This window comes from Canis lupus, chromosome 7, assembly GCF_003254725.2.
Source record: "Canis lupus dingo isolate Sandy chromosome 7, ASM325472v2, whole genome shotgun sequence".
Lineage (NCBI taxonomy): Eukaryota > Metazoa > Chordata > Mammalia > Carnivora > Canidae > Canis > Canis lupus.
Window position 1 is genome coordinate 3,825,161 of NC_064249.1, and position 23,887 is coordinate 3,849,047.

The 23,887-nt window shown below is 35.9% G+C and overlaps 1 protein-coding gene across 5 annotated transcripts in view; it reads right to left on the reverse strand.

The window, feature by feature from the left end:
- Positions 1-9,281: 9,281 nt before the first annotated feature.
- The window catches only part of PTPRC (protein tyrosine phosphatase receptor type C), a 126,244-nt gene continuing 111,638 nt past the window's right edge, over positions 9,282-23,887 (reverse strand). For all 5 annotated transcript variants that reach the window (XM_025429698.3, XM_025429697.3, XM_025429696.3 and 2 more), the window contains 8 exons: positions 22,560-22,709; positions 18,536-18,626; positions 17,142-17,275; positions 15,842-15,976; positions 13,913-14,035; positions 13,515-13,690; positions 11,867-12,002; positions 9,282-10,371 (listed from right to left, as the gene is read on the reverse strand). In XM_025429698.3, the coding sequence (XP_025285483.1) occupies positions 10,093-10,371; positions 11,867-12,002; positions 13,515-13,690; positions 13,913-14,035; positions 15,842-15,976; positions 17,142-17,275; positions 18,536-18,626; positions 22,560-22,709 (1,224 nt within the window). In that variant the 3' untranslated portion in view covers positions 9,282-10,092. The remainder of the gene's footprint in view (positions 10,372-11,866; positions 12,003-13,514; positions 13,691-13,912; positions 14,036-15,841; positions 15,977-17,141; positions 17,276-18,535; positions 18,627-22,559; positions 22,710-23,887) is intronic.

Genomic DNA, 23,887 nt, shown 5'->3' on the forward strand with positions numbered 1-23,887 from the left:
AAAAAAAACAAAAAATTCTTATAGATAAAATTATATTTTAGAGAGAATAAGTCAATATAAGCTCGAAAAATAACGTTGAAGACCCTCAGAGAGATATTAAAAGGGCACCAAGATTGGGCAAATCGCAAAGTAAATGTGAGAAAGAGAATTTGGAGTTTCAATTTAAAAAGAAAGGTGATCCTCAGCTATCCCAAATGTACACTTGAAACAAAAAAAGGACAAGATGGGGGCAGGTAGGAAAGAAAGATTGAGAGTTAGAGCATGGGAAGAAGCCAGGGGAGAAATAATTTAGGGAGATTTATCCAAACTGAACAATATTCTTTTCATATAGAAGGGTCCGCCAAAAGAGTAAAACAATCATCAAACATAAACATACAACACCTGCCCACATCGTGTCACCTAGTGAAAATTTAATTGGTGGCAAAGAAAAGATTCCCAAGATTTTAGGAACAAAAACAAAAACAGGTCGGTAACCAGGAATCAGGAGTGAAGTGGCATCAGGAACTTATTCACAGAAGCAAAAGTCAATGCTGGAGAACAAGAGAGGTGCCTTTAAGAATCTGGAAGAAAAAAAAAAAAGGAATCTGGAAGAAAAAAAAATTGAAAAGAATTTGAAAGAATCCGATGGACAAAGAAAGTTGAACAAGATTCCCTGAAGGAAACCAACAAGATGGAGGAAAAAATTCAAAGATACATTAAAAGAAAAAAAGCTTATGGAACTTATGGAAACACTGAAATCTGCACCTAAAGATTGAAAGTTTACACCGTGTCCCAGGGAGACCTCATACAGTTGATCAAGATCAAGATTGGGCAGAAGGAGTTTCTGAATTTCAAAGATCAAGAAAGAATTATGAAATTACCCAGGAAGAAAACACAAGTTAATGCTTAAAAGAGGAAACGTTTGGGTCGGTGCCAACATTCCACTGCATCAAAGACAGGATTCATTGAAACACAGTCCATAAAATTTTTTTTGGAATGAAAAACGTGACTCCTAAATTTTATACCTCCTGCATGCTGTCCTCCCAGTATAAAGACAACTGTGCACATTCTTAACTATCAGATCAGAGGGAAACAGCATCATAAAGAATATCTGATAAGACTCATTTCATAATGAAATCAAGCTAATTAGAGATGAATCAAAAATAGAAATTCAGGAATTTAGAACCTCTCGCAAGGACTCAAGACTCTGGCTTGGTTTAGATAGAGATCTAACTCAGTACCAGAACTGAACTTGTATTGTGAAATTAGGGATACAAGCAGGAGAAGTATCAAGAGGTGGAGAGAGACAGTGTTGGATGATATGTGGACATGATTCTTTCAATAGCAGAGAGATAAATAATGACAAGAGAAGTTAAAACAGTTTGAAACTTTTATAAACTTTGCCTTAAGCTTGATGTAAAGTTATTTAAATTTAGTACATGTTGTAAAAAAGAAAATTTAAGTATAGGTTAAAGTCTATTTCAACTCATTCAAATCCCTCTTTCAATAAGTTCAATCGAATTAAACATAATCCTTTTATTAAAAGAATAAGAAGAAAATCTATATTGTCAAAATTTTGTTATCCTAAATTTTTCTACACTTTTCCTGATCTGAAAATATCTATTTTGATCTTCTTCCCTCACTCTTTGCCTCCTTTCTTCCTTCTTTCCTAACCTCTCTATATATGGAGAAATGACTACAATAATATTCACGAAATTGTAATGATACTCCTATCTGAAAGTATGTTTGGGAATTTTTTCTTTAAAATGTGTTGTTTTTCAAGTAGGTGATAAATTGAGTTTAAATTTCAAAAATTTATGCCAAGACATACAAGCTTCTACTCATGTCACTATCCCTCATCAGCCCCTGTAGGTAAGCATATATTTCACTGAATGGTAATACGTTAATTTATTTATCCAGACATCTATAGATGGACACGTGGGTTTTTTCCAATAATTTCCAGTTTGCAAGAAAGGTATAAAATTTGTACATGTGACATTTTATGACTTTATAGATATGTTTGGATGGTTAATTACAAGATGTGGGGTTTCTAGGGTAAAAGTGGAAATTTGTCTGTAAATTTGATAGCTATGGCCACATTGCTACAGGGTTGGTTCTTTGTACTGGTAAAATCATGAGAGTCCTTATTTTCCCACAGCATATGGGAAAACAACAGCATATGGACAAGCATTATTTTTCATTTTGTGGTTTTTTTTTGCATATATATCATTATGAACTGGCTATCTCAATGTAGTTTTTTACATTAGTGCTTTTCTGATTGCTTGTTTTTCTGTCAGAATCTATCAGTTGTATAAAACAACGCTTATTCTAAAAAACATAAAAATGTATGGATAAAGAGTTTGGCCTGACAAAGTGTAAGGAAGCCTTCTCTGAGAAAGGAAAGAAAAAGTGAGTATAGTAAGGATAGAAATATATATATATATATATATATATATATATATATATATATTAAGAAGTGAATAAGAAGAAATTCAGGTGAGTGGATTCTCTTTTTTTTTTTTTTCCCCCAGGAAAAAAAAATCAATGGCATTTGATGAAAGTAGTAGCCTTGGGGTTGGTTCGAGTTTGGAAGAACACCAAGGAAGACAGTAAAAGAGATCAATTTAGAACAGAAAATAATCCAGTGTGGTCCTGAATCAAATTTGGAGTCATCCATATTTAATGATACCAGTAGGAAATTTAAGTTTCTGTTGTTGTTGTTGTTTTAAATAATAGTAGTTTCAAGCAGAGAAGCTGCAGGGCTGGAAGTGGAGACAGAGATCTGAGAAATCGGACTAATACACACTTACTTACTTGTCAGCTGGACAGGAGTGCTCGTGGCCCAAGGTGGTACAAGGACCTGATAATGCTGTTGCATAAGTATTTGAAGTCAGGGTACAGAGAGAAAAGAAGAACCAGGGTGGAAAGAAGGTTTAGAGTTCTCCATGGAGGAACTAGAAATCCCAGACTTCTTCTTTTGTTTTTTGTTTTTTTTTCTCGTTTTTTGTTTTCTCTTGTGAAAATGAATTACCAAAACACGTCTTGCCCTTGACATAATTTCAGCAGCTACATAAAATTACCAAACGTAAATCCCAGGCGATATTCCCACAGAGATATCTTATACGTAAATCCCCATAGGATTATGTCAGATAATGAATAGCCTACAAAGTGTATCATCTTGCAATGCTACATAAAATTAATCTCTCCAAGGATGCCTGGGTGGCTCAGTAATTGAGAATCTTCTTTGGCCAAGGGTGTGGTCCGGAAGACCTGGGATCGAGTCCCACATCGGACTCCCTGCATGGAGCCTGCTTCTCCCTCTGCCTGTGTCTCTGCCTCTCTCTGTCCCCCCATCTCCCTCTCTGGTCTCTCATGAATAAATAAATAAAATCTTTAAAAAACCCAAATATTGTTAAAAAAATTAATCTCTCCCTTCAACACTGTATACATGTAGAATTGGTATTAGTTCTGAAATTCATATATTCTCCAAATAACTATAGGGCATTCAGTTGAAACGTACTAAAAAATATAATAATAAAATCTGTAGAAACTCAGTGGGTTTTAGTAAATTGGCTAAACTTGTCATGGATTTGACTGATCTTGACCTTTCTAACTTCCTGCATTTAAATTGTGAACAAATATTTTGCTACCTCTTGAAAGAACAAATAGAGTTTATTTCCTACTGATTCTCATCAAAAAGAAATTTGACTTCCATGATTTAACGCTACTTTAAACAAAGAGAAAACTGCCAAATCATGTTTTATTTACAAAAATAACTTGTTTCCTTTAAGAAGTCATTCTATAAAACTAAAACGGACTGTGATTCCAGATGAGAACCATTAGACCATCTTAAGGAAAACCCACACGCTTGCACACACACACTGAAAAATCCAGACCAAATGTACTGGATTTATGTCACTGATACATATATGCTCACATAATTAACATGACTCAGGTTCTTAAAAAAAGTGCTTCTTGTATGTAACCAAGTGTAATTCTTTATGGTGTCCTTGTGTCCTTCAATAAGGAGGGAGAATTATTTAGAATTACCAGATAATCAAAGATATTATGGGGAACAAAGTCAAGGTGCAGCTTCAAGGACAAAGATCTCATGGATTATTAAAGACTTGTCACCAGATCAGTATGCACCCCTGTGGGAAAAGAATAGTGTGTAGAGGAAGGAAAGCATGTTTTCAAGAGATAATGTCAAAATAATAATTGCTAAAATGTTCTACAGCGTGTTCAACTTTAGATAGCCAACCGCTCTTTGCTATTCTTTATGAAGATCCATCTCAAGATGCGATAAATGATGGAAAATGTATTGGCCAAAGCGATTTATTTTTTTTTAGTTTTTAAAGATTTATTTTATTTATTTGAGAGGGGGGGACAGAGGAGGAAGGAGAGAATCCCAAGTAGGATCCCCACTGAACACAGAGCCTACCAGGGAGCTCAATCCCACAATGCTGAGCTTATGACCTGAGCCGAAATCGAGAGTCAGATGCCCATCTGACTGAGCCACCCAAGTGCCCCTTGGCCAAGACAATTTAAAGTAAGTTAAAACAGTTAATAAGTGACCATTAAGTTTACTTTTTTATTTATTTCAGTTATGAAAAAAAGAAAACCTATCCTAATTTATGGTATTAGATTTTCTGCATATCCATCCCGGTCTTTAGGTTGTCAATGCAATGAAAATAAGTAATTAAATTAAATATAAATGGGATTTGCTACATGCGAATTTCTTACAAATATAATAATTCCTTTCTCCCCTTTCTGTTTTATGACTTATAACACATAACAAAAGCCATGAAGTATAATTCATGAAGGATAATATAGTCTGAATTAATGAAAAATCTGAATTATTGATTACCAGTAAAAATTCTCAGTACACAGTTACCTAAGTATACTGCCAGGAACCCTCTGCTTTGAGTCTGTGTCAACCAGTGGGGTTGGGGGGGACAGGTTCTGTGGGTGTCCTGATACTATCCCACCCTCCATCCCATGTAATTATAATGGGCAGATTATTTCCCTTCCTAGTGCCCCATCTTGCCCCCACTTCTTAGAGTGTACCTGAAAAAAGATTGCACAATTGCATGAAAACTCAAGACAATACTTTTATTCTTTGACAGTTCATCAGCCTCTGCAGATCTGGTTTGCCTACTATGTAGGAGAGATAGTAATGAACCCAGGAAGTTCTTCTTTCCAGGAGAATTAAATATGTGGACAGAGGTCCCACGTTAACTGTGATACAAAGGTGCCTATGAATCAAGGAGGTCCTGGTTTTTCTAAAGGGCAATGCATGTGTGATTTTACATAGAAAGTCCATTGCCAGTTACCTGGCGTCCTAAGTTTGGGGACAGCGATAGGTCAAAAGAACCAAGCTCCCTTGGACTCGCTTACCAGAGAGACTGGATGAGTCATTCTCTCCATAAATGTGGTTTGCATTTTATGGTGCCCTGTTAACTTGTTTCAAGCACTGATTGATGGGTTCTCTGACAAACACACTGAAATGTGATCCAAACAGTAAGAACTTGTTCTGATTACCAAATTGAGAGACAATGGAACAGTGACATTTGTGATTTATTGTTGCATTTTATTTCCTGGCACTCACTTTAGCGATGAGGTGATCTTTGTTTATATGCATTATGAGAACGATCCTTTCCCATGGATGTTTAAGAGTGTGTTTATTTTGTGTAATAACTTCAGTGCTGTGAGTTCAACCAAGCTGACTACCTTGTGCAATGCTGTTGAGAGCGCATGTTACACGTGGCTTTGTTTTGTTTTTGTTTTAATCATGAATAAAGAAAAGACGTAAAATAAATTCAGATTATCTTCTCCACTAATTTTTCAAAAACGCATGAACATAGTTGATACTCAGAGCCAGAAGAGCCAAAGGTTATGAACACAGCCTGTGGTGCCAGTAAGAGCTGGTTCACATCTTGGCTCTGTCACCTGCTACATGTGTCAACACACGCTGGCTACCAAGCTCTTCTAAGCCTCAGTTCCTTGTCTATAAAATGGAGATACTAAGAGTCGGTGCTGCACAGAATTTGTCCTGATAAACAAATGCAGGCAAAACAATTAACAAAATACCAGGCGTGCATAATGCCTGGATAAACATTAGTTATAACGATGATTATTACTTTTTTATTTAAAAATAATGACACAGCATGCACACCCTTTCATTTGGGTTAGTAGTGAACAAAAAAAAAAAAGTGTTTGCTGAGAAAATGTAAAGAGAAATGTAAAGCAGTTCACAAAGGAATGGTTACAGAAAATAGACCCTTTAGCAATGTAAATCTTTTCACCTGTAATAGGAAATGAAAAAGCTCAATTCTGAAATGTGTCTCTTTGAAGACCCTTCAGATAGTTCCAGTTGTAAAATTTGTATAAGAGAATGAAAGCATAGCCTATTCTACTCATTTTAACAAATGCTCTTTTCCTTTGAAGTTGTACATTTGAAAGTCTTCATACCAAGAAACATGTTATGATTAAGCAGGAGCAATTACCACCTATTTAATTTGACCTATTATAGTGCAATGAGAACATTTTATAACAAATCTCTGGTGTCAATTAAAAATTAAGATCAATCTTAGTTAGTTAAAAGAAATAATAAACTTTGTATCCAGTGTTTTTAGGGGGAAAAGAGAAAAAAATAGATGTGAAAATTTCACTGCACATGTATTAGAGTTTTGACTAGAAGCTTATACTTCTAAATCATTGCAAAGACATTCAGGTAATCGCTACACAAAGTTTTATAATTGCAAGGGACTATTAAAATGTATAAATCTTTTCTGCAAATATTTACTTGTAACTGTAAAAAATTAATGGCTTGGGAGCTGAATTTGAAGAATAGTAAATGTATCTCCAATTAATCTTGGTACCAGAAATAAAGTAAACTCCGAAAGAAACATAGCATAGTCTCTTTTTGCCCAATAAGTACACAAGGGGACCCGCAGCTTTAACCCTAAAATGGACCAAGCTTTATTAAACTGGAGCTTTTTGCTTAATTTTTCTAACGAGGTCTTGGAATTCCTAATGGCAGTGCCAAACTTCAGAAAAAGAATCTTCTACATCTCATGATAGGTTCTCTAGGAATGCAACTGATAGTCCTAGACATAAGTCTATAACTCAGGTGTTATCTTCTTTTTAAAAATAAAAATCATAGACATATAATTCCATGTTCTAACACAAAGGGCCCCGTCTTCTGATAGTCTCACAGAGTAATAGGCCTTCTGACCCCTTCCTCTAGCTCTTCCTTTACCACAACTTCTCATTGAAAAAAGAAAAAAAATGAAGTTTCCAACTTGCTTCTTAAACTAACAGAAACTACCAGGGCTCTATTTTTCTAAGTATTTACTCTGTATCTCAAAGGAATAGACTCAAGTAAAAAATACACATGGAAAACACACAACATCCACATTTGGAAGATGCCACTTGCAGCTGGGATCTCAGAGGAAAACTTTACTTGTACACTATTTAAAATTCAGAACTTTTGCTGGTTGTATTTTGAAGCAGCTCGCAGATAAAATAGACACTAGTCTGCCACATATAAAACTGTATTTTTTAACATTATCTAGTAAATGGCAACTGATCTTGTTTCAGTTGGAGAAACCAAGGCATAAAAGTTTGAGTGACTAACGAGAGAAGTGAAAGCAAGCTTTATTTCTTCGTGGTCCCCTTAATGGGTGACTCTAGGCTCCCCTTTCACATTAATAAGTAAGGCAATAGTAAGTCAACCCAATATAAATTAAAAATTACCCTTTCGTTCTAAAATTCACTTCTTTTCTTATGTGAACAGGGTACTGTCCAATAATGTAAGAATTAATTGCTAACTTCCCATGTCTAATAAAAGAATTAGAAAGATGAATAAGATAAATTGAGTTGAATGGAAAGTAATTGATGATGTATAGTTAAGACATTTAAAATCACTCAGGAGTGTGAAGATATAGAAAACCAACCTAACCTAAATGTAGCGTGTGACTAATGTCATAAGCTGATGCAGAATTCACCAGAAACAGCGTTGTTCATTACTTTTTTGAAAAAAAAAATGACATTTTTCTTAAATTTTGTATGATCCTAAACAATTAATTAGATTATGGATCTTTTAAAATGAAAATTGAGACTTGTGACAGGGGCACCTGGGTGGCTCGGTCCTCTTGATTTCGGCTCATGGTCATGATCTCAATCGTGGGGATCCAGCCGCCTGTCAGCCTTGACACTCAGTGGGGGGTCTGCTTGAGATTCTCTCTCTCCCTGCCTCTGCCCCACCCGTCCCCCATGCATGGGGTGCACTCTCTCTCAAAAATTTTTTTTAAATGGAGATCTGTGAAATGTCCCACAAATGTTCATTGCATTATGCCTACAACTTAATATGCACTTATATAATTCATATAGGAACATGTAACACAATACATGATGTATAAGAAAAGATAATGATTCAATTTCATTATGATTATTGGTGTCAATTTCTGGTAAAAGCAGTCTAAGAATATTTTTTAAGATTTAATTTAAATTCTAGTTAATTAACATACAGTATTTATTTGTTTCAGGTGTAACAATACAGTGATTCACTTCCATACGTCACCTAGTGCTCATCGCAACAAGTGCCCTCCTTAACCCCCATCCCTTATTTCACCCATCCCCCACCCACCTCCCTACTGGTAACCAGCAGTGTGTTCTCTATAGTTGAGTCTGTTTCTTGGTTGGCCTGTCTTTCACTCTCTTTTTTTTCCCTTTGCTTGTTTGTTTTATTTCTAAAATTCCACATGTGGTATCTGTCTTTCTCTGACTGATTTCCCTTAGCATAATATTCTCTAGCTCTATGCATGTTGTTGCAAATAGCAAGATTTCAGTCTTTTTTTTTGGCTGAGTAGTATTCCATTGTGTATATATACCACATCTTCTTTATCCGTTCACCAAGCTACGGCCCTTGGGCTTTTTCCAGAATTCAGCTATTGCAGTTTAAACATTTGAGAAATTCAATGCCAATGCATTTCTGTTGTGATGAGCACTGGATGATGTATGGAATTGTTGAATCACTACATTGTACACCTGAAACTGATATAACACTGTATATCAACTATCCTGGAATTAAAATCAAATGGATAAAAAACAAAGTAAAGGCACTTGAGTGAAAGTTAAGGATGGATTTTAACATGAAAAGTATGCATGTGCAATATTGCATTTCTCATATCAGTGTTGTATTCCATAAAAATAGCTAGATCATGTTTCAAATGTAAATATTTCACACAAGTATGTTGACATAATTCTATTTTCGCCTATGAATATTAATATATATGGTATTTGTTTAAAGATGTTTATTTAAATTCAGCTGCAACAAACATAATTCTTGGTCAAAAGTATCAAGCAATGAATTTCACATATTATACAGAAGATAACCCAGGCTGCAAAATTATAAACACCGTGTGAATCTAACAAGATAAGCTTGCTTGAAAATTTTAAATTAGATTAAATGAGCTTGAAAGATACGGACTAAACGTTAACATATGGAATATAAGATTTCCAAATGTTAATTTTGTTAACTTTCTTGTAGTAACCACACACACACATACTACATTTATGTCTATTTCTAGAAGTAAACTAGTAAACTATAAGATATATATGAGTAGAACAAGGAGGACATCTTGAGGTCATTCTAGAAATGTACATTTTATCCTTAGAGGCCACACACAATTTATGATTTAAAAAGTAGGTCCTGTAAACTAACTTAATATGTTCTGTATAAAATGTATTTTTTCTTCAAAAAAAAGGGCAAGGTTTCTCAAAAGCATTTAAATTCACTTAAAAGCAACCCCTTTCTCTCTTTCTGTTGCTGTCTCTGTCTCTCACACACACACAGACACACACACCCAAAGACTACAAAGAAGTTATTTTTTTGCTAAGTGATAGGTAAAATTTTAAAATATGCATAAAACTGTACAAAGTTTTTAGCAAAATTGTCTTAAATATGTTTCTACAGTAGTAAAATAGAAGCTTCTCACATATTGGTCCAATGTACTGCATTAATCCACTGTATATCTATTTTGTCCTCCTACTCCTAAAAAAACAGAAATAACACCTAATACAATGCTTGAGTCCTGTATATGTCTTTTCCTATGCATTTTGAGTTAAACCTGGACTCGCAGGACCATTGGCAGAATGTTCTGGCTCCTCAGGGCTACTTGTGACTTTAGTACCTTCATCTTCTTTGTTTCCTTCATTGGTCTTATCAGGAGCACCAGGAGAACTAACACAATTAGCATCCTGCTTTGCTTTGTCCACCAATTCGTTAGCAAATTCAACTTTATCATCTTGATTGTTGCTTTTCTTTATTTGTCCATTCTGGGCAGGATAGGTGTTAGCAATGACATCATAGAGGAATTGGTATTGCTCCTGGTAAAAAGAAAGAAGCAAGAAAGCGTATGTAATTATGATAAAGAAAGTGTATGTGATGATTTTTTATGTCAAGTGAAAAGCAGCAAGAACTAGTCGTTGACTTGAAAGTCTTGGATAACAGGAACTACTCTATGTTGTTATCAAAAGAGCATTTTAAATGGCTTAGTCCCCTTACAGTTCTAAAGGTCCTACTGCGGGGTAGTCCTCAAAGTTTGCTGTGGAGCAACATCAAGCATGTTCATACCCCTCACGCACCACCACGTGGTGTCTCCTTTCCATGGCCCACGAGGCCACTTTTTGTGCTTATCTTCTTGGTTAAGGCCAATGCATCCTTCATCTAAGTATCGTAGCAGAAGTCACTTGCTTCTGTAAGCCAATCTGGGTAGCCACAGATTAAATTTGGTGCTGTCATTCAGGCTCCTCGCATAATCTCTCTGTCATTTCGATTACTACATTGTTTAGTAAATCTTTGCCTTTTCCTCACACTAAACAGTGAGTCTCTTAATGGCAAATGCACATAACAGGCACTCAGTGCACTTTTAAAATCAATTATATGCCAGCTCAAGGTCCTGCCCGATTACATGCTGCAGAGATCTGAGTGACTGGTTAGGTTGATATGGTGACTAGTTATGCCTTTCCAGACTACCCTCTACAGATGATCCATGTTAGCTTGACTACAAAAATGCCACGCTCATTATCCTCTGTATCCACACCTGTTTGCAGTGTGGCTTTGCAGACCCTTTCAAGGAGAGGTGGAGCCAACTTTCCCATTCCTTGAATCTGAGCTGGCCTTGTGACTTGTTTAGATAAGGAAAATGCAGAGGAAGGCAGGTTGGGCCAGTTCCAAGCCTGTACCTCAAGAATTCTCACACACCGCTGCCTACTTCTTGGAACTCGGTTGCCTTTATATGAATATACCTAGGCCAGTCTTCTGGAGAAGGAAAGACCTGGTGTCTACCCACCTCCGTTGCCGGAGCTAAAAGCTAGCAGCCACCATCTGTTGGTAGTAGGGATCATTTTGGACAAGCCAAACCCTAGCAGACACATCAGCCGCCGCAAAACTATGAGCAAGCCTGGTCCAAACTGGCTGAAGTTGATATTGGCAGAATTATTCAGTTGCTCCAATAGACTATTGAACTATAATAATTTATTTTCTGTCCCTAATTCTGGGGTGGTTTGTTACATAGCAATACACATTAATACAGGAGTGAAGATGGAGGAAATTAGGGAATTCATGGACGTTTGAAGAAACGTTCTCCGTGGATTGCCACAACAAGTTGCTGGCAGGCTCTAATTAGTTCTTTTATTTATATTAATAATGACTTCATGTGACTTATGTAGAAAAGGAAGATAGAAAAGAAGACTAGAAAGGTGGATGGAAGGGAAGAAAAAGAAGTAGAGGACTGGAGAAGAGGAAGAGGAAGGAAAGAGAGAAGAAGCCATCAAAATAAGAATGCAAAACACTTCAAAAGCAACTGTGAGGTCTACTTACAAACGTGGGAACCATTCCTGGTCTAGCTCTGCGGAGAGATTTTACTACTTGAAAAACATCTATTACTTCTTCTGTTTCTGCGCTTTCCAAGAGATTTAACAAAGCACAAAATAGTCCTGTTTGCTGAGATCCATCTCTATAAAAGGAAGAAAAGTTTTAAAAGGAAAAAAATCCTACATTTTATGGAGAAAGTCATATGAGAATAAAAACTGAAAGAGATGGAATGCATTCTTCACTTCGTGTTCTCTTAAGAGCAACACATTTCTGCTAAAAGCATTATTTGGACAAACCTTTTCAGTTTGAGACTATAATAATCCTATAGTTTTTAAAAAAATACTTGTCTCAGGCTTTAAAAATATTTTGTTTTCTTCTGTTTAGTACCTTATGGGTTATAATGCATTTTAATTTACATCTGGAGTTGTAAGGAAGTTGCTAGGACAAGTGCCAGAATGCCAATTTGACAGATGAGGACGTCAAGATTTAGGGAAGATAAAGACATGCCTAGAAATCAATAAAACCAGAAATACTAGACCCAATATTTTGTATATTGCTAGATCGCCTGCTTTTTCTCCTTTCTTCTGCCTCTCTCATGTGTTTTCACAAATGTCCAGATTTCTGCGTCAATAGAAAAATGATACGTAGTAGAATTATTCATTAAAAAGAGGACAATTCAATGATTTACTTAACTGTAGGTAAGTACGTTATAATAAAGATTCAATGTAGAGAATATGTTATTAGCAGGATTTTATTTATGGCACGTAAATTTAGTTAAAGGACATAAAATAGGCTTTCAGCCATATCCTAGGAAACACATATAGTTTTAAAGCTTAACCTTGCCTTCTTTAGCTTTCTTTCTGCATAAATTTTCACCTTTGAAAATGCTGATAAAGGCTGAAAAATAGTGTATCTCTAAGGACTTGATAATAGTGTATGCAATTCTAATAATAGTAATAATAATAACAAAGCTTTCTCAAAAATTCTAAAAGCATCTTGCTAAATTTACATTTCTCATTTTACTTTATATTTTTCATTTTGCACTTACTTTAATATGTTTTATGTAAACATTTTATATTATGCATCCGTCTTTCAATATCTCTTATTTAAGGTAGATATGTAGGCATCTCTCACAGAGGAAAGTTAAGAGCCTACAGAGCAGAAACTAATAAGGTCAAAAATTATACGTATTATTAAAGTCTTTTGGGTGAATACATAACTTAAGAAATGTTTACCGAAGGAAAGCATTCATTCCTCTGGATTCTGTTAGTACCTAACAGAGTGGATCAATGCACATAAGCATAAATAAAATGTGGGATCCATCCATCTGTTCACGCATCCTACCATTCATTCATTAATTCACCCAGGACACATGACATTCCAGATTCAATGTTAGGCACTGGGAGTCAAACATGAGGTGACGCTGGCATTAAGAAACTTATAAACTAACACTAAAACTGTAGCATAATCACCGCTCTCATATTTCTATATAGTTAAGCTGTGGGAGTGAAACAGAGAGAGTGACGCCACAGGAGGCTTTCACTGTGGTCATGCATTTTATAGGTCAGGATAAAGAGAATTTAACAGGAAGTGTAAACCATGAAGTCAAGCATTGTGATGATTTTTAGAGAATATCTTATCAAATCCCACCCACCTGCAGTGAATGAGGAGAGGCACATTCTTGTGATGCTTATTCCCTTCAGTGGAATTCTTGGGAGATTTTTCTTTGAGAGCCTGAATCATAGAGATTAGTTCTTTGGGTTCTGCAGGAAGCTCATCCACATTCCAGTTATTATATTGGTACTGGTACACAGTCCGAGAATCTTTCCTCTAAAACCAGAAAAGAAGGGAATGTGAATTCAAGTCAGGTTCAGTCCATTTAATAATTTGATAGTCACACTTTGGCCACAATTACTTTCTTTTAACTCCTCTTAAAGTTTGATTCTGAAAACAGGTGGATTTTCCTTTGCTTTTAGAGAGTAATTTACATTTGTTTCTCTAGAAGATCAATTCCCAGATCAAAAATAGGTATTCCTGAAATGATTTACATACCTTGGAATGTCTCAGTTCAAATACACGGAGGGTATAAGCTGAAGATTTGTTGGTCTCTTTCATATCAACTTGTACATCTCCATATGTTTGCTTTCCTTCTCCCCAGTACTGAGCACAGGCTTCCTAAGAAAGAATAAGATTCAAGATTCAACAACTTCCACACAAGTGTTCTGTTTGCTTTTAAGGTATACAGTGCACCTCTTACTGTCTCTGTCTCTCTCCCCTCTCTCTTTCCCTCTATTTTATTAAGTGGAAATGACTAACTGTCTTCTAAAATGGAAAGCTGGCCATAAAACTCTAAATCTACCTTACGTATGTGGGGCGTCCACTCCACAGTACCTGGTGTTTCCTTGTGCAAATCAAGGGAACTGAGGAATAACCAAAGTGGCCAGGACACCACAGAGATGGCTCTGTCACCACTGGTGTAGGTCTTTGAGATTTGATTCTTCCTTCCATACCCTTATTTTCACCTCTTTGAGATTTATAGATTGAGCTGGTGTTGATCGTGACCACTGCAATCACAAGTGTCACTGCCCCTCCAGTGGTCCTTGAGAAAGCATCTTTGGGAGTTTTGTCTCTGTACCTTGAGGACCATCACCCTGAGCAGCTTTATATGAGTTGACTGTGTACCTAAGTAAAGGGTCAGACTGAAGAGCAAGTGAATTACAAAAATGTGTTCTCTCTCTGCAAATGGTCCTACACCAACTACAGTCTCACAACCGCTGACAGCAACAAGTGTTCCTGCCTAAACCAGCATTTGGTACCTGGCTTTCACAATTTAGATGAAAGAAAAGATCACTAGGATTCCATGCCGGAAATCTGAACATGTTATTTCTTTTTTAAAAAGGAAAAAGAGGGATCCCTGGGTGGCGCAGCGGTTTAGCGCCTGCCTTTGGCCCAGGGCGTGATCCTGGAGACCCGGGATCGAGTCACACGTCGGGCTCCCGGTGCATGGAGCCTGCTTCTCCCTCTGCCTATGTCTCTGCCTCTCTCTCTCTCTCTCTCTGTGACTATCATAAATAAAAAAATAAAATAAAATTTAAATAAAAAGGAAAAAGAAAAAAAAAAGAAAAGAAAAGAGAAAGAAAACCTAAAATAAAACAGGTCCTATGTTCAGGGGTAGGGAATTAAAGAAAAGAAAGAAGGTGAAGGCATGTTTATGAGAGTATTCATTAAATAGGATTTAACATATGCCACATAATGTGCCACAACTATGGAGCGTCTACTACCAATGAGATTTTGATAACTCAAGGTATTAAGGAAAAGATCAAATACACAGCTCAGACATTAAGCAGATCAAATGAGATCTTAGGTTCACCTCCAACTTCATAATTATAAATATTATATGAACATAAAGAAGGCATTTTGTAGATAAATTTTTCAGGAGTTCTATTTAGCTAGAAGAAAAGGATCAAAATGGGAATAGAGGACACATTTAGACATATGGAATGCCACTAAATTAAGTCTCAGTGATGAAAATGAAATGGTGTCAAGATTCAGTCAGGAAATCTGCTTCTCCAGAATAGAAATTATGGAAAACATTAAAAAAATGAAGAAAATGGAATGATATATGAGGGTCTGGTTATTGAAGATCTTAAATATCACACTGAGGAGTTTGGTTTTCATTTGAAGAAAATAGAAGGAAAATGTGTCTGTTGCTTGTTTGTAGCAAGCAGTGATGCTGGGCTTGCTGTGCACTAGACGATCCACAGACGGAGTGTAGGACCAGAGAAAGGAGGGCAGGAGAACCCAGACATGAGATGCCAACTGCCAACACTTGGATGGAAGATGGGAAGAATGAACAAAGGCAACTTTGTGACAGAAGGGTCAAAAATCCTAGGGTAGAGCAATCAAGCAAGTCATCCGAGAATAGAGAATGATATTTTATGACAGAAAGACAAAAAAAAAAATATTCTTAAAGACACAAACCTGGTCTCCATCCTTCAGCTGTGTCAGCATAACAATGACTTTGACTTTTCTTTGGAATATCATCTGCCAAAAGTCACCAATGGTCTCTTTTAGGGGTCCCTGAGCAGCAATCATCACTTCAGGTTTCCAGTAACTCTTTAAAAAGAGAGGGAGAAAAAGATTCTTTTACTCTCGCTCACTGATGAGAGAGCAATGGATTCTTAAAATAACCATTTGAAAATATCGTCACTTAATTTGATATCAATGTTGTTACATAAAAACCCTAAGATCCTTAGGCCCAAGAAACAGTATGATGTCTATATTTATTTAATTAATATCTTATTTCATTAATGATAATACTTAGCTAATAATATGAAGTCAAGTTTAGAACATCTTAACAAAACAAGTTTTTTTTTCCAAAAAGAACTAAAAAAAGTAAATGTGGTTGTAAAAAAAATACATAATTATTTGATCCTCATCATGTATCTAGTTGATGTCTACACAGTCTTATGATAACTTTATTTATTTATTTATTTATTTATTTATTTATTTATTTATTTATTTGTTTTGATAACTTAGATATAAACTAATATTCTATAAGTGTGTTTTAGAAAAATTTGGAAAATAAATCCAACTTGGTATATATGCAAAAAGTATTTTTCCTTGTTAGAATTCTATTTACTAAAAAAAGAAAAAAGGTTATGTGACACAGACTCATCTAATAATTTAGATAATCTGAATGAAATTTTTTAGCTATGCAAATATGCAAATTCTTACTTGCCTACAATTTGTGTATCTGAGTAAGTATAAACATTTTCAAATACTTGTATTTTCTCAAATTGTATTATTTTTCAAATTCGTATGAAGAGTCCTATTGGTCCATCAATTGTAACTAATAAGCATTGTCTTATTTCATATCAACACATTAAGTTTTAATATCTTTAAGTCTTTCAGTAAGTTAAAATATAGTATTAAAAATTGAGGGACACCTGAGTGGCTCAGTGGTTGAGTATCTACCTTCAGCTCAGGTCATGATCCCAGGTCCTGGGATTGAGTCCCACATCGGGCTCCCTGTGAGGAGCCTGCCTCTCCCTCTGCCTCTGTCTCTGCCTCTCTCTCTTTCTGTGTCTCTCATGAATAAATAAATTAAAATAAAATTGAAACTTTTGTATCAATCAATATATAGTTATGGCCAAGCTCATCATTCTTTTAGAAAATCACTTAATGAATGGCCATAAAAATATAGATTTTTTTTACAATGTATTTCAAAATACATTTTTTAAAGGGTTAGATCTTGGGCTTTGGAAATTTAAGTACCTACCATAACAAAAGACGCATTGATGTATCTACTTGTTTCCTCTGAGTCACTGTCATCATCAGAAGATTCATCTGAATCATGCTCACTCTCTTTGCTCATCTCCAGTTCATGTTTTAGTGGCACTCTGTTAAAGTCATCTATGTAAGATAAATTAGTAGTAAGTCTTTCTTTAAAAAAATTCAAATCTCTGCTTGATTGTCATGTGAAATTAAAGAAGTGACAGATTGCATTATGCAAATGTACTGATGTACATGAAATGAGACCCTACATAAAATTCAGTTCATATTGATAAACAAATTATAAAAAAGAAATCTAAGAAAAAGAAGCTTTCAAAAAAGTTCCTAGAAAAAAAATGGGATAAAACACCATGTTAAACAACAAATAGATATCATAATATTCCATATGATCACTCAATCTTTGACATACCTACTTTCATTTTCCATGAAATATCATCATTCTGCTAGATATGTTTAAAAATACATATATAAAATTTTAAAAATACATAGCTTAGGTAAAAAATCTAATTTCTCTATTATATCCCACTAACAGCAAATTAACAACCTTAGTTAAAACGGTATCTCAGTTGATTTATTATTTGATCAAAAAAATTATTTAGTCCATAATTTCTCACTGTTTTTCTATTTCTTTAGTCTATAATATCCTGATCAAGTGATCTGATTAGCTACATCACCATCAATTCCAGATTTTGAACGCATATTTATAAGGACTTCAGAAATTAACTAGGTCAACCAATCTTTAATATGATGTATTTGGTTGTCTAGTTGATTAGCTTGGGTTATATTTTCTCCATGCTAATTTTAGTTTATGCAAATGAATAAAATTAAAGTTGTACCAGATATAGTCCTGTAATATTCTTAGGTAACAGAATTCAAGTATTGAAATTGTACTTTTGTTGATCTACTAAACTTGATGATTAACAGTTTACAGGGTACTTTTTATCTACGGTTAATCTCCCAGATAGGAGGAAGGGATAAAAAGAAAACAGAAAGGAAAAAAAGGAAGTAATGTTTGCTATTGGCAATTCCCCTGAAGCAAATACCTGAAATTAGCTAAAGATGAGAGAGAACTAGTAAAGAAGACTTGGCCTTTTCCCTCTCAGCTTCAGAGGTTATGTCTTTCTGACAGCCCATTTCTAAAATAACTGGTAGAAGGAAAATACTGGATTCAGTTTATCCTCCAAAGTCTATTGTAAAGGTTTGGGGTGCAAAGTGTTTGCTATAATTAAATTTAAATAGACAGTTATTTTTTACTGTCAACCCAATGTTGAAAACTTGCTTCAAAATCATTTGTGTGTGCACATCTTACATTAAACAAACCTGAAAAAGAGTTTAATTTTATCTGATACCAAAAAAAATAACATAAAATACTCTACATACATGGAATGATGTAAGAATTCCTGTTTTTGCTTTTATTTTGTTCTTGATTTCCAACATGCTGTGTCCTCCAGCTCCTATATGAAGGAAGTCTCTGAGAGTGAGAAAATAGAATGGAACACCATTGTTAAGATGTGAGTAGTGGTTTTGTTTATTACTATGGCCAAAGATGTTCCCTAAAGAAAAGTATGTCATTAAGGTTTGTGAAATTTGTATGCATTCCTTATAGTTCATAATTTTTAAGTTTGCCTCTGAATTTTTCCTTTTATTTTTTTTCAGGCATTTAATATTTTTGAATTGGCAAGTTTGGACTCAATGCATCCAATTTTATAACAAAATAGGTTTCCTACTTAAGAGCTGCTGGAGAACAAAACAGTATGGTTTGTTCTTGTACAAGTTGAAGCACTGTACAGATGGTGATGATTATCCATATTGCAGCGGTACATCATTGTAAATGATGAGTAATAAACTCTCCAGATACAGAAGGCTTGTCTCATGCTTCCAATAATTGATACTTCATTGGTTTATGCCTTCCCTACTGCTTTCCCTCCCATTTACAGTAGCTAATCAGTCAGCAAGACTTCTCATTTCTGCTGGTGAGGTTCTCAGATCCTCTGGCTTTTCCCTCTACTTGGTACGTCCCACGTTCATTTCTCACTTGACAACATCAACAGTTTCTTAACTGGCCTCTTGATCTTCAATCTCACCTGCTCTAATCCTAACTCTGGGAAACAAACTAAGGGTGGTGGAAGGGGAGGTGGGCGGGGGGTCGGGGTGACTGTACAGGCACTGAGGTGGACACTTGACGGGATGAGCCTTGGGTGTTATTCTATATGTTGGCAAATTGAACACAATAAAAAATAAATTTCTAAAAATAAAAAAAAAAACAAAAACAAAAAACAAACAGAGTCCCACAGAGGCTCCTCAGCAGTCTTTACGGGTGCATTCTTGATGGTCAGGCCAGCCTCACCCTTTGATGGTCCCCTTCCACCTCAGCCACACGACCTCCTCAACTCTGGGAAGAGGCTGAGTTGTCCGTTCACTCCGTGTGTCCTGTGCCCACCCTTTTCCCTTATTGTCGCTCTGCTAACATCTACTTGCCTTTGAGCTATCAGCGTGAATGTCATTTCCTCTGGACGATCTCTCTGCCTACAGCCCTGTCTTCCCATTAGTCCTTAAATAAATATTTGTCATGCGGATGAATAATCTAAACCAAAAGACTGCATCATATATAGTTTAGTAGGATTTTATACACGCACAAACATACGTGCATATGGATGTATGTGTGGTCTATATATGTATCTTTTAACATGGTGCGCTCTTTCAAACTAATCATGGCATCCTGTTTCAAACCCCATGCATTGCTGTGTCACCGAGTGAATGAAGACCTCATCATGGAATACCAGGCCACTTGAACTCACCCCAATGAACTGCATGAAGGCTGACTGCCTTGGAAGGCATCGCACTTTTTGCTTGTCAAAATGGTCACCCAGTGGCCCCTGTCCTCCCACCAATACCCAGTATTATAGATAAAGCCAAAGGCTTACCTTCATTTAAGACACAAATGGTTTTTCACACCTCAGTCCCTGCAACAAGTCTCAGCCCCAATGCATTGTATTTGCTAGAGCTCTATTACTGAATAATTACCTAGATGGTCCTCCTCAAATGCAACTCAGTCTCTTACATCTCACCAGTCTCTGGTACTCAGGGTCTGTCAGCAGCAAACTGCTATCCATCTTAATGCTTATCTCCCAACAGGTCCCTTCACCTATTATTTCTTGGGGGAGGGGGAGGAGGAAGAGGAAGAGGAAGGGTGGGAATGGGGGCCTGCACACCAGGTAAAACCTGAGTGTCCCTTGGGAGCACCACCAAAAATGCAACAGTAGCTCTTTTTAAAAAACACTGAATTCCCCACTTATATCCCATATATATCACATCCAATGTGCTGTTTCTACATGTAAACCGTTTCTATTCATTTCTCCTTCAAAAAGCCCAACTGCTTTGATTTTTCCCAACATCATGCCACATTCCTTTGGCTTTTCTTAGAGGCTTCGGGTACGGATTACTGGATCACTCCACTTCACTTAGTTTTAGATTTGCCTAATTTGTCTCCCCAGATCTGTCTGTCATCATTCTTGGTTACTTCAACATTGACAAGGATGATCTATGCAACTTTCTGGTCCATTCTTAGCTTCTTTACCTCTTATCATCACCTTTCCCTCCACTCTTCTGCCATTCATGTTTCTCCATCTAGCTTTGTAAGAATCATTTCAAACATTCATTTAAAAATTACAATTTCAACCATCTGATTATTGAAAATTACCTCTTTTCTCCCTACTCCTTTATTCTAGTATCTTCAGCCTCTCAAGGTGGGATTCTATTAAAACCTTCCACATACTGGCCTTACTACTTTCCTTATGGACCCCATGCCCTTCTCTGGCCAGTTTTCTCTGTATCATCCACCACTGTATCATTCATGTGCAAACACCCTCTATTTGTCTGTCTCCAACTTTCAGTCACTTTAAGAAATTCTAGATGAGTTTAACTCAACTATCTGTATACACAGCCCCTATTTTCAATGTTTCTGTAGAAAACAATAAAACCAACGGACTCTCTTTAAATTCATGACCATACATTTCAAATGACCCAGCAACAATTTCCAGCAATCTACTACCTTTGTCTAGGGAGACTGCTTTCCTATGTTGATATAACTGTTTCATATACTTTTCCCTTCCTCAAGCATAAGCTCTTCTTTTCCCTACTCATTCCTGTCCCCTTGAACTTTTAACTGATGATTTTGCTACATACTCTCTTAAGAAAAAAAGACAATTGACGAGAACTGTCTTAACTTCCTATCACCAGATCTACCAAGTAACCTACATCTCTCCTCTTATTTTCTGTCTTCCTTTATGAATAATTTCACTGTTTCTATCAGTTACAGTCAGTACCTGTGACCTGGGTTACACTCTATCACCATGTCTACCTGCAAACCACTTTGAATCTCGTGCCCAGAACTGTACTTGACACAGAGCAAGTACCAAGTCATATTTGTTCAGTCACAGAATTTACTCTTTTCTTTAGTGACTTTACATATGAATGTTCAAGTTACAAGTATTTACAAACAGTATCTAAGTATATGCAGTTTAGCAGGGTGAGCGTACTGAAATGTGGTTGACATGTCAGCTAAAAGAACAAGAAAACAACAATTAAACGTCCTTCTACTCAAGACTACTCTGGGAGCCTGCTAGTTCCTCCAGGATACCATGGTCTTCGGGTGGATTGTGCTACGTGGTGATTAGTGTATGCTCCACCTCCACCAGCACCCCCCCTTCATCCTCTCTTTGAACCAAAACGTTAAACAATTCTGCATCTGATTAAAACCATGTTCCTGGTCTTATAAACTCTCCAAGTTGACCAGTTGGGTAGTTTACTGAAAGTTTCAGTACACTGGGAATCATAAGAGAAAAATGATAAAAAATTTTTTGACAACTGAACAATTAATTTGGAGATAGTTAAAAGAACTCTGAATGAGCGAACTACATCCTAAGCTAGCTTTCAGAGTAATGGCCCAATAAATAGGGTAGGACACATGTATTTATCTTTTAGTTTCTGTCTACCAGCTTCAGCCAGTTAAACTTCCTAAGTAGTCATAAACTCCTCTAATTATTTCCTTTACAAACCAAAACCAGATGTCGTTTTAAAAGGTGAGATGCTACATTGCCTTTGGCGGACCAATTTTGTGGGTATATACTATTATTTTGACACTTTATTATATACCAGCTTAATGAGGAATGGTTAAAAGTGTGGGCTGAAGACATGCTTGTAGATTAAAACAAGTCTCCTACTTAACAGCCGTGTGTTTTCAGGTATTTTTCTTAGACTCTCTGTCTTAGTTTCCTCATCTGTGCTCTGTTGGTTATGGTAAGGCCCAAATTCGAGAACCATGTCAAACATATAGTGCAGTGCTAGAAAACAGCCCTCAATGAAAGCTATCCATAACTATCATTATTGCTATCGCTATTATTACCTGGAATTCGGCCTCTAGTGGAGATGGCTCACTGGGCGGGTCTCTTTTCTTCATGTTCAATAGATATGGGTGTAATTCAGACAAACTCACTTCTGTCTCCCCAAATTGGTTGTATTCCACCAAGGCTTGATGGATCAAGATATACTGGGCCTACAATTTCAAAGAAAAATGTGGATAATTAACTGATAATTTACAGTTCTATAAATCACATTTAATAAATTATGCATCTCCATAATTTTGCCCATATTGATACAATGTATGCAAAAGAAAACTGATACATGTGACATTTAAATATTATGGAATTTGGCTCTCACAGTTCTCTGGAATGTGAGCAAATTCCATATCAGATATTTTTCCAGGAAAAAATAGCTTGCTAAAAAGATTAAATATCTACTATATAATGCCTTTTATTTTATTTCTAAAAATTAGAAAGCATTGTCTGTTACTTCCTTCAGTGACTATTATTGAGCAACTAAGTCAAGTCACTGACATATAAAACTATAACAAATTTCACACTGGACCTAAGAAGAAAAGAATGCACGTTAAAATTCCATAGAACACATTTTTAAAAAGAGTCTTTTAGAATCTTTTAAAATAGAGGAATTTATCAAAAAAACCCACAATATGCCAAATCTACATTTAACGGCTTCTAACTTTTTTTTTATCACATTTGAATCCAATATTTTTAAATAAATGACATATTTCTGATAAAGCTCAAGCCTCTTTAACCACTAGCTCCAGTTCCCTGACTTTGTACTCTTTTGCCCCATTTACTTTTTCCACAGGAAGTAATTTTTCTTTTTTTCTTTTTCCTGGTTGAATTTTTTTTTATACTTCTGCACTAATATCTATGTATCTCTAAACACTGTACATTTTTGTGTGCTTCCTTAAAATTCCATAAATTGTATCTTATATGTTTTATTCAGTGATTTTATTCACTCATGGTTTACAGCTGAGCATCTAACCACATAGATAGATACAGACCAAGATTATTCCTTTCAACTGCAGCAGAGCATACATTGTATGGAGTCCATATGTCCACATTTTTTTGCCTTTTCTCCCTGAGATATGAATAAAGATACTCCTTCCTTCCATCCTTCCTTCCTTTCTTTTTCTTTTTCTTGTTCTTCCTTCTTTCTTTCTTCCTTCCCTTCTTCTTCTTCTTCTTCTTCTTCTTCTTCTTCTTCTTCTTCTTCTTCTTCTTCTTCTTCTTCTTCTTTCTTCTTCTTCTCCTTCTCCTCCTCCTCCTCCTCCTCCTCCTCCTCCTCCTTCTTCTTCTTCTTCTTCTTCTTCTTCTTCTTCTTCTTCTTCTTCTTCCTCTTCCTCTT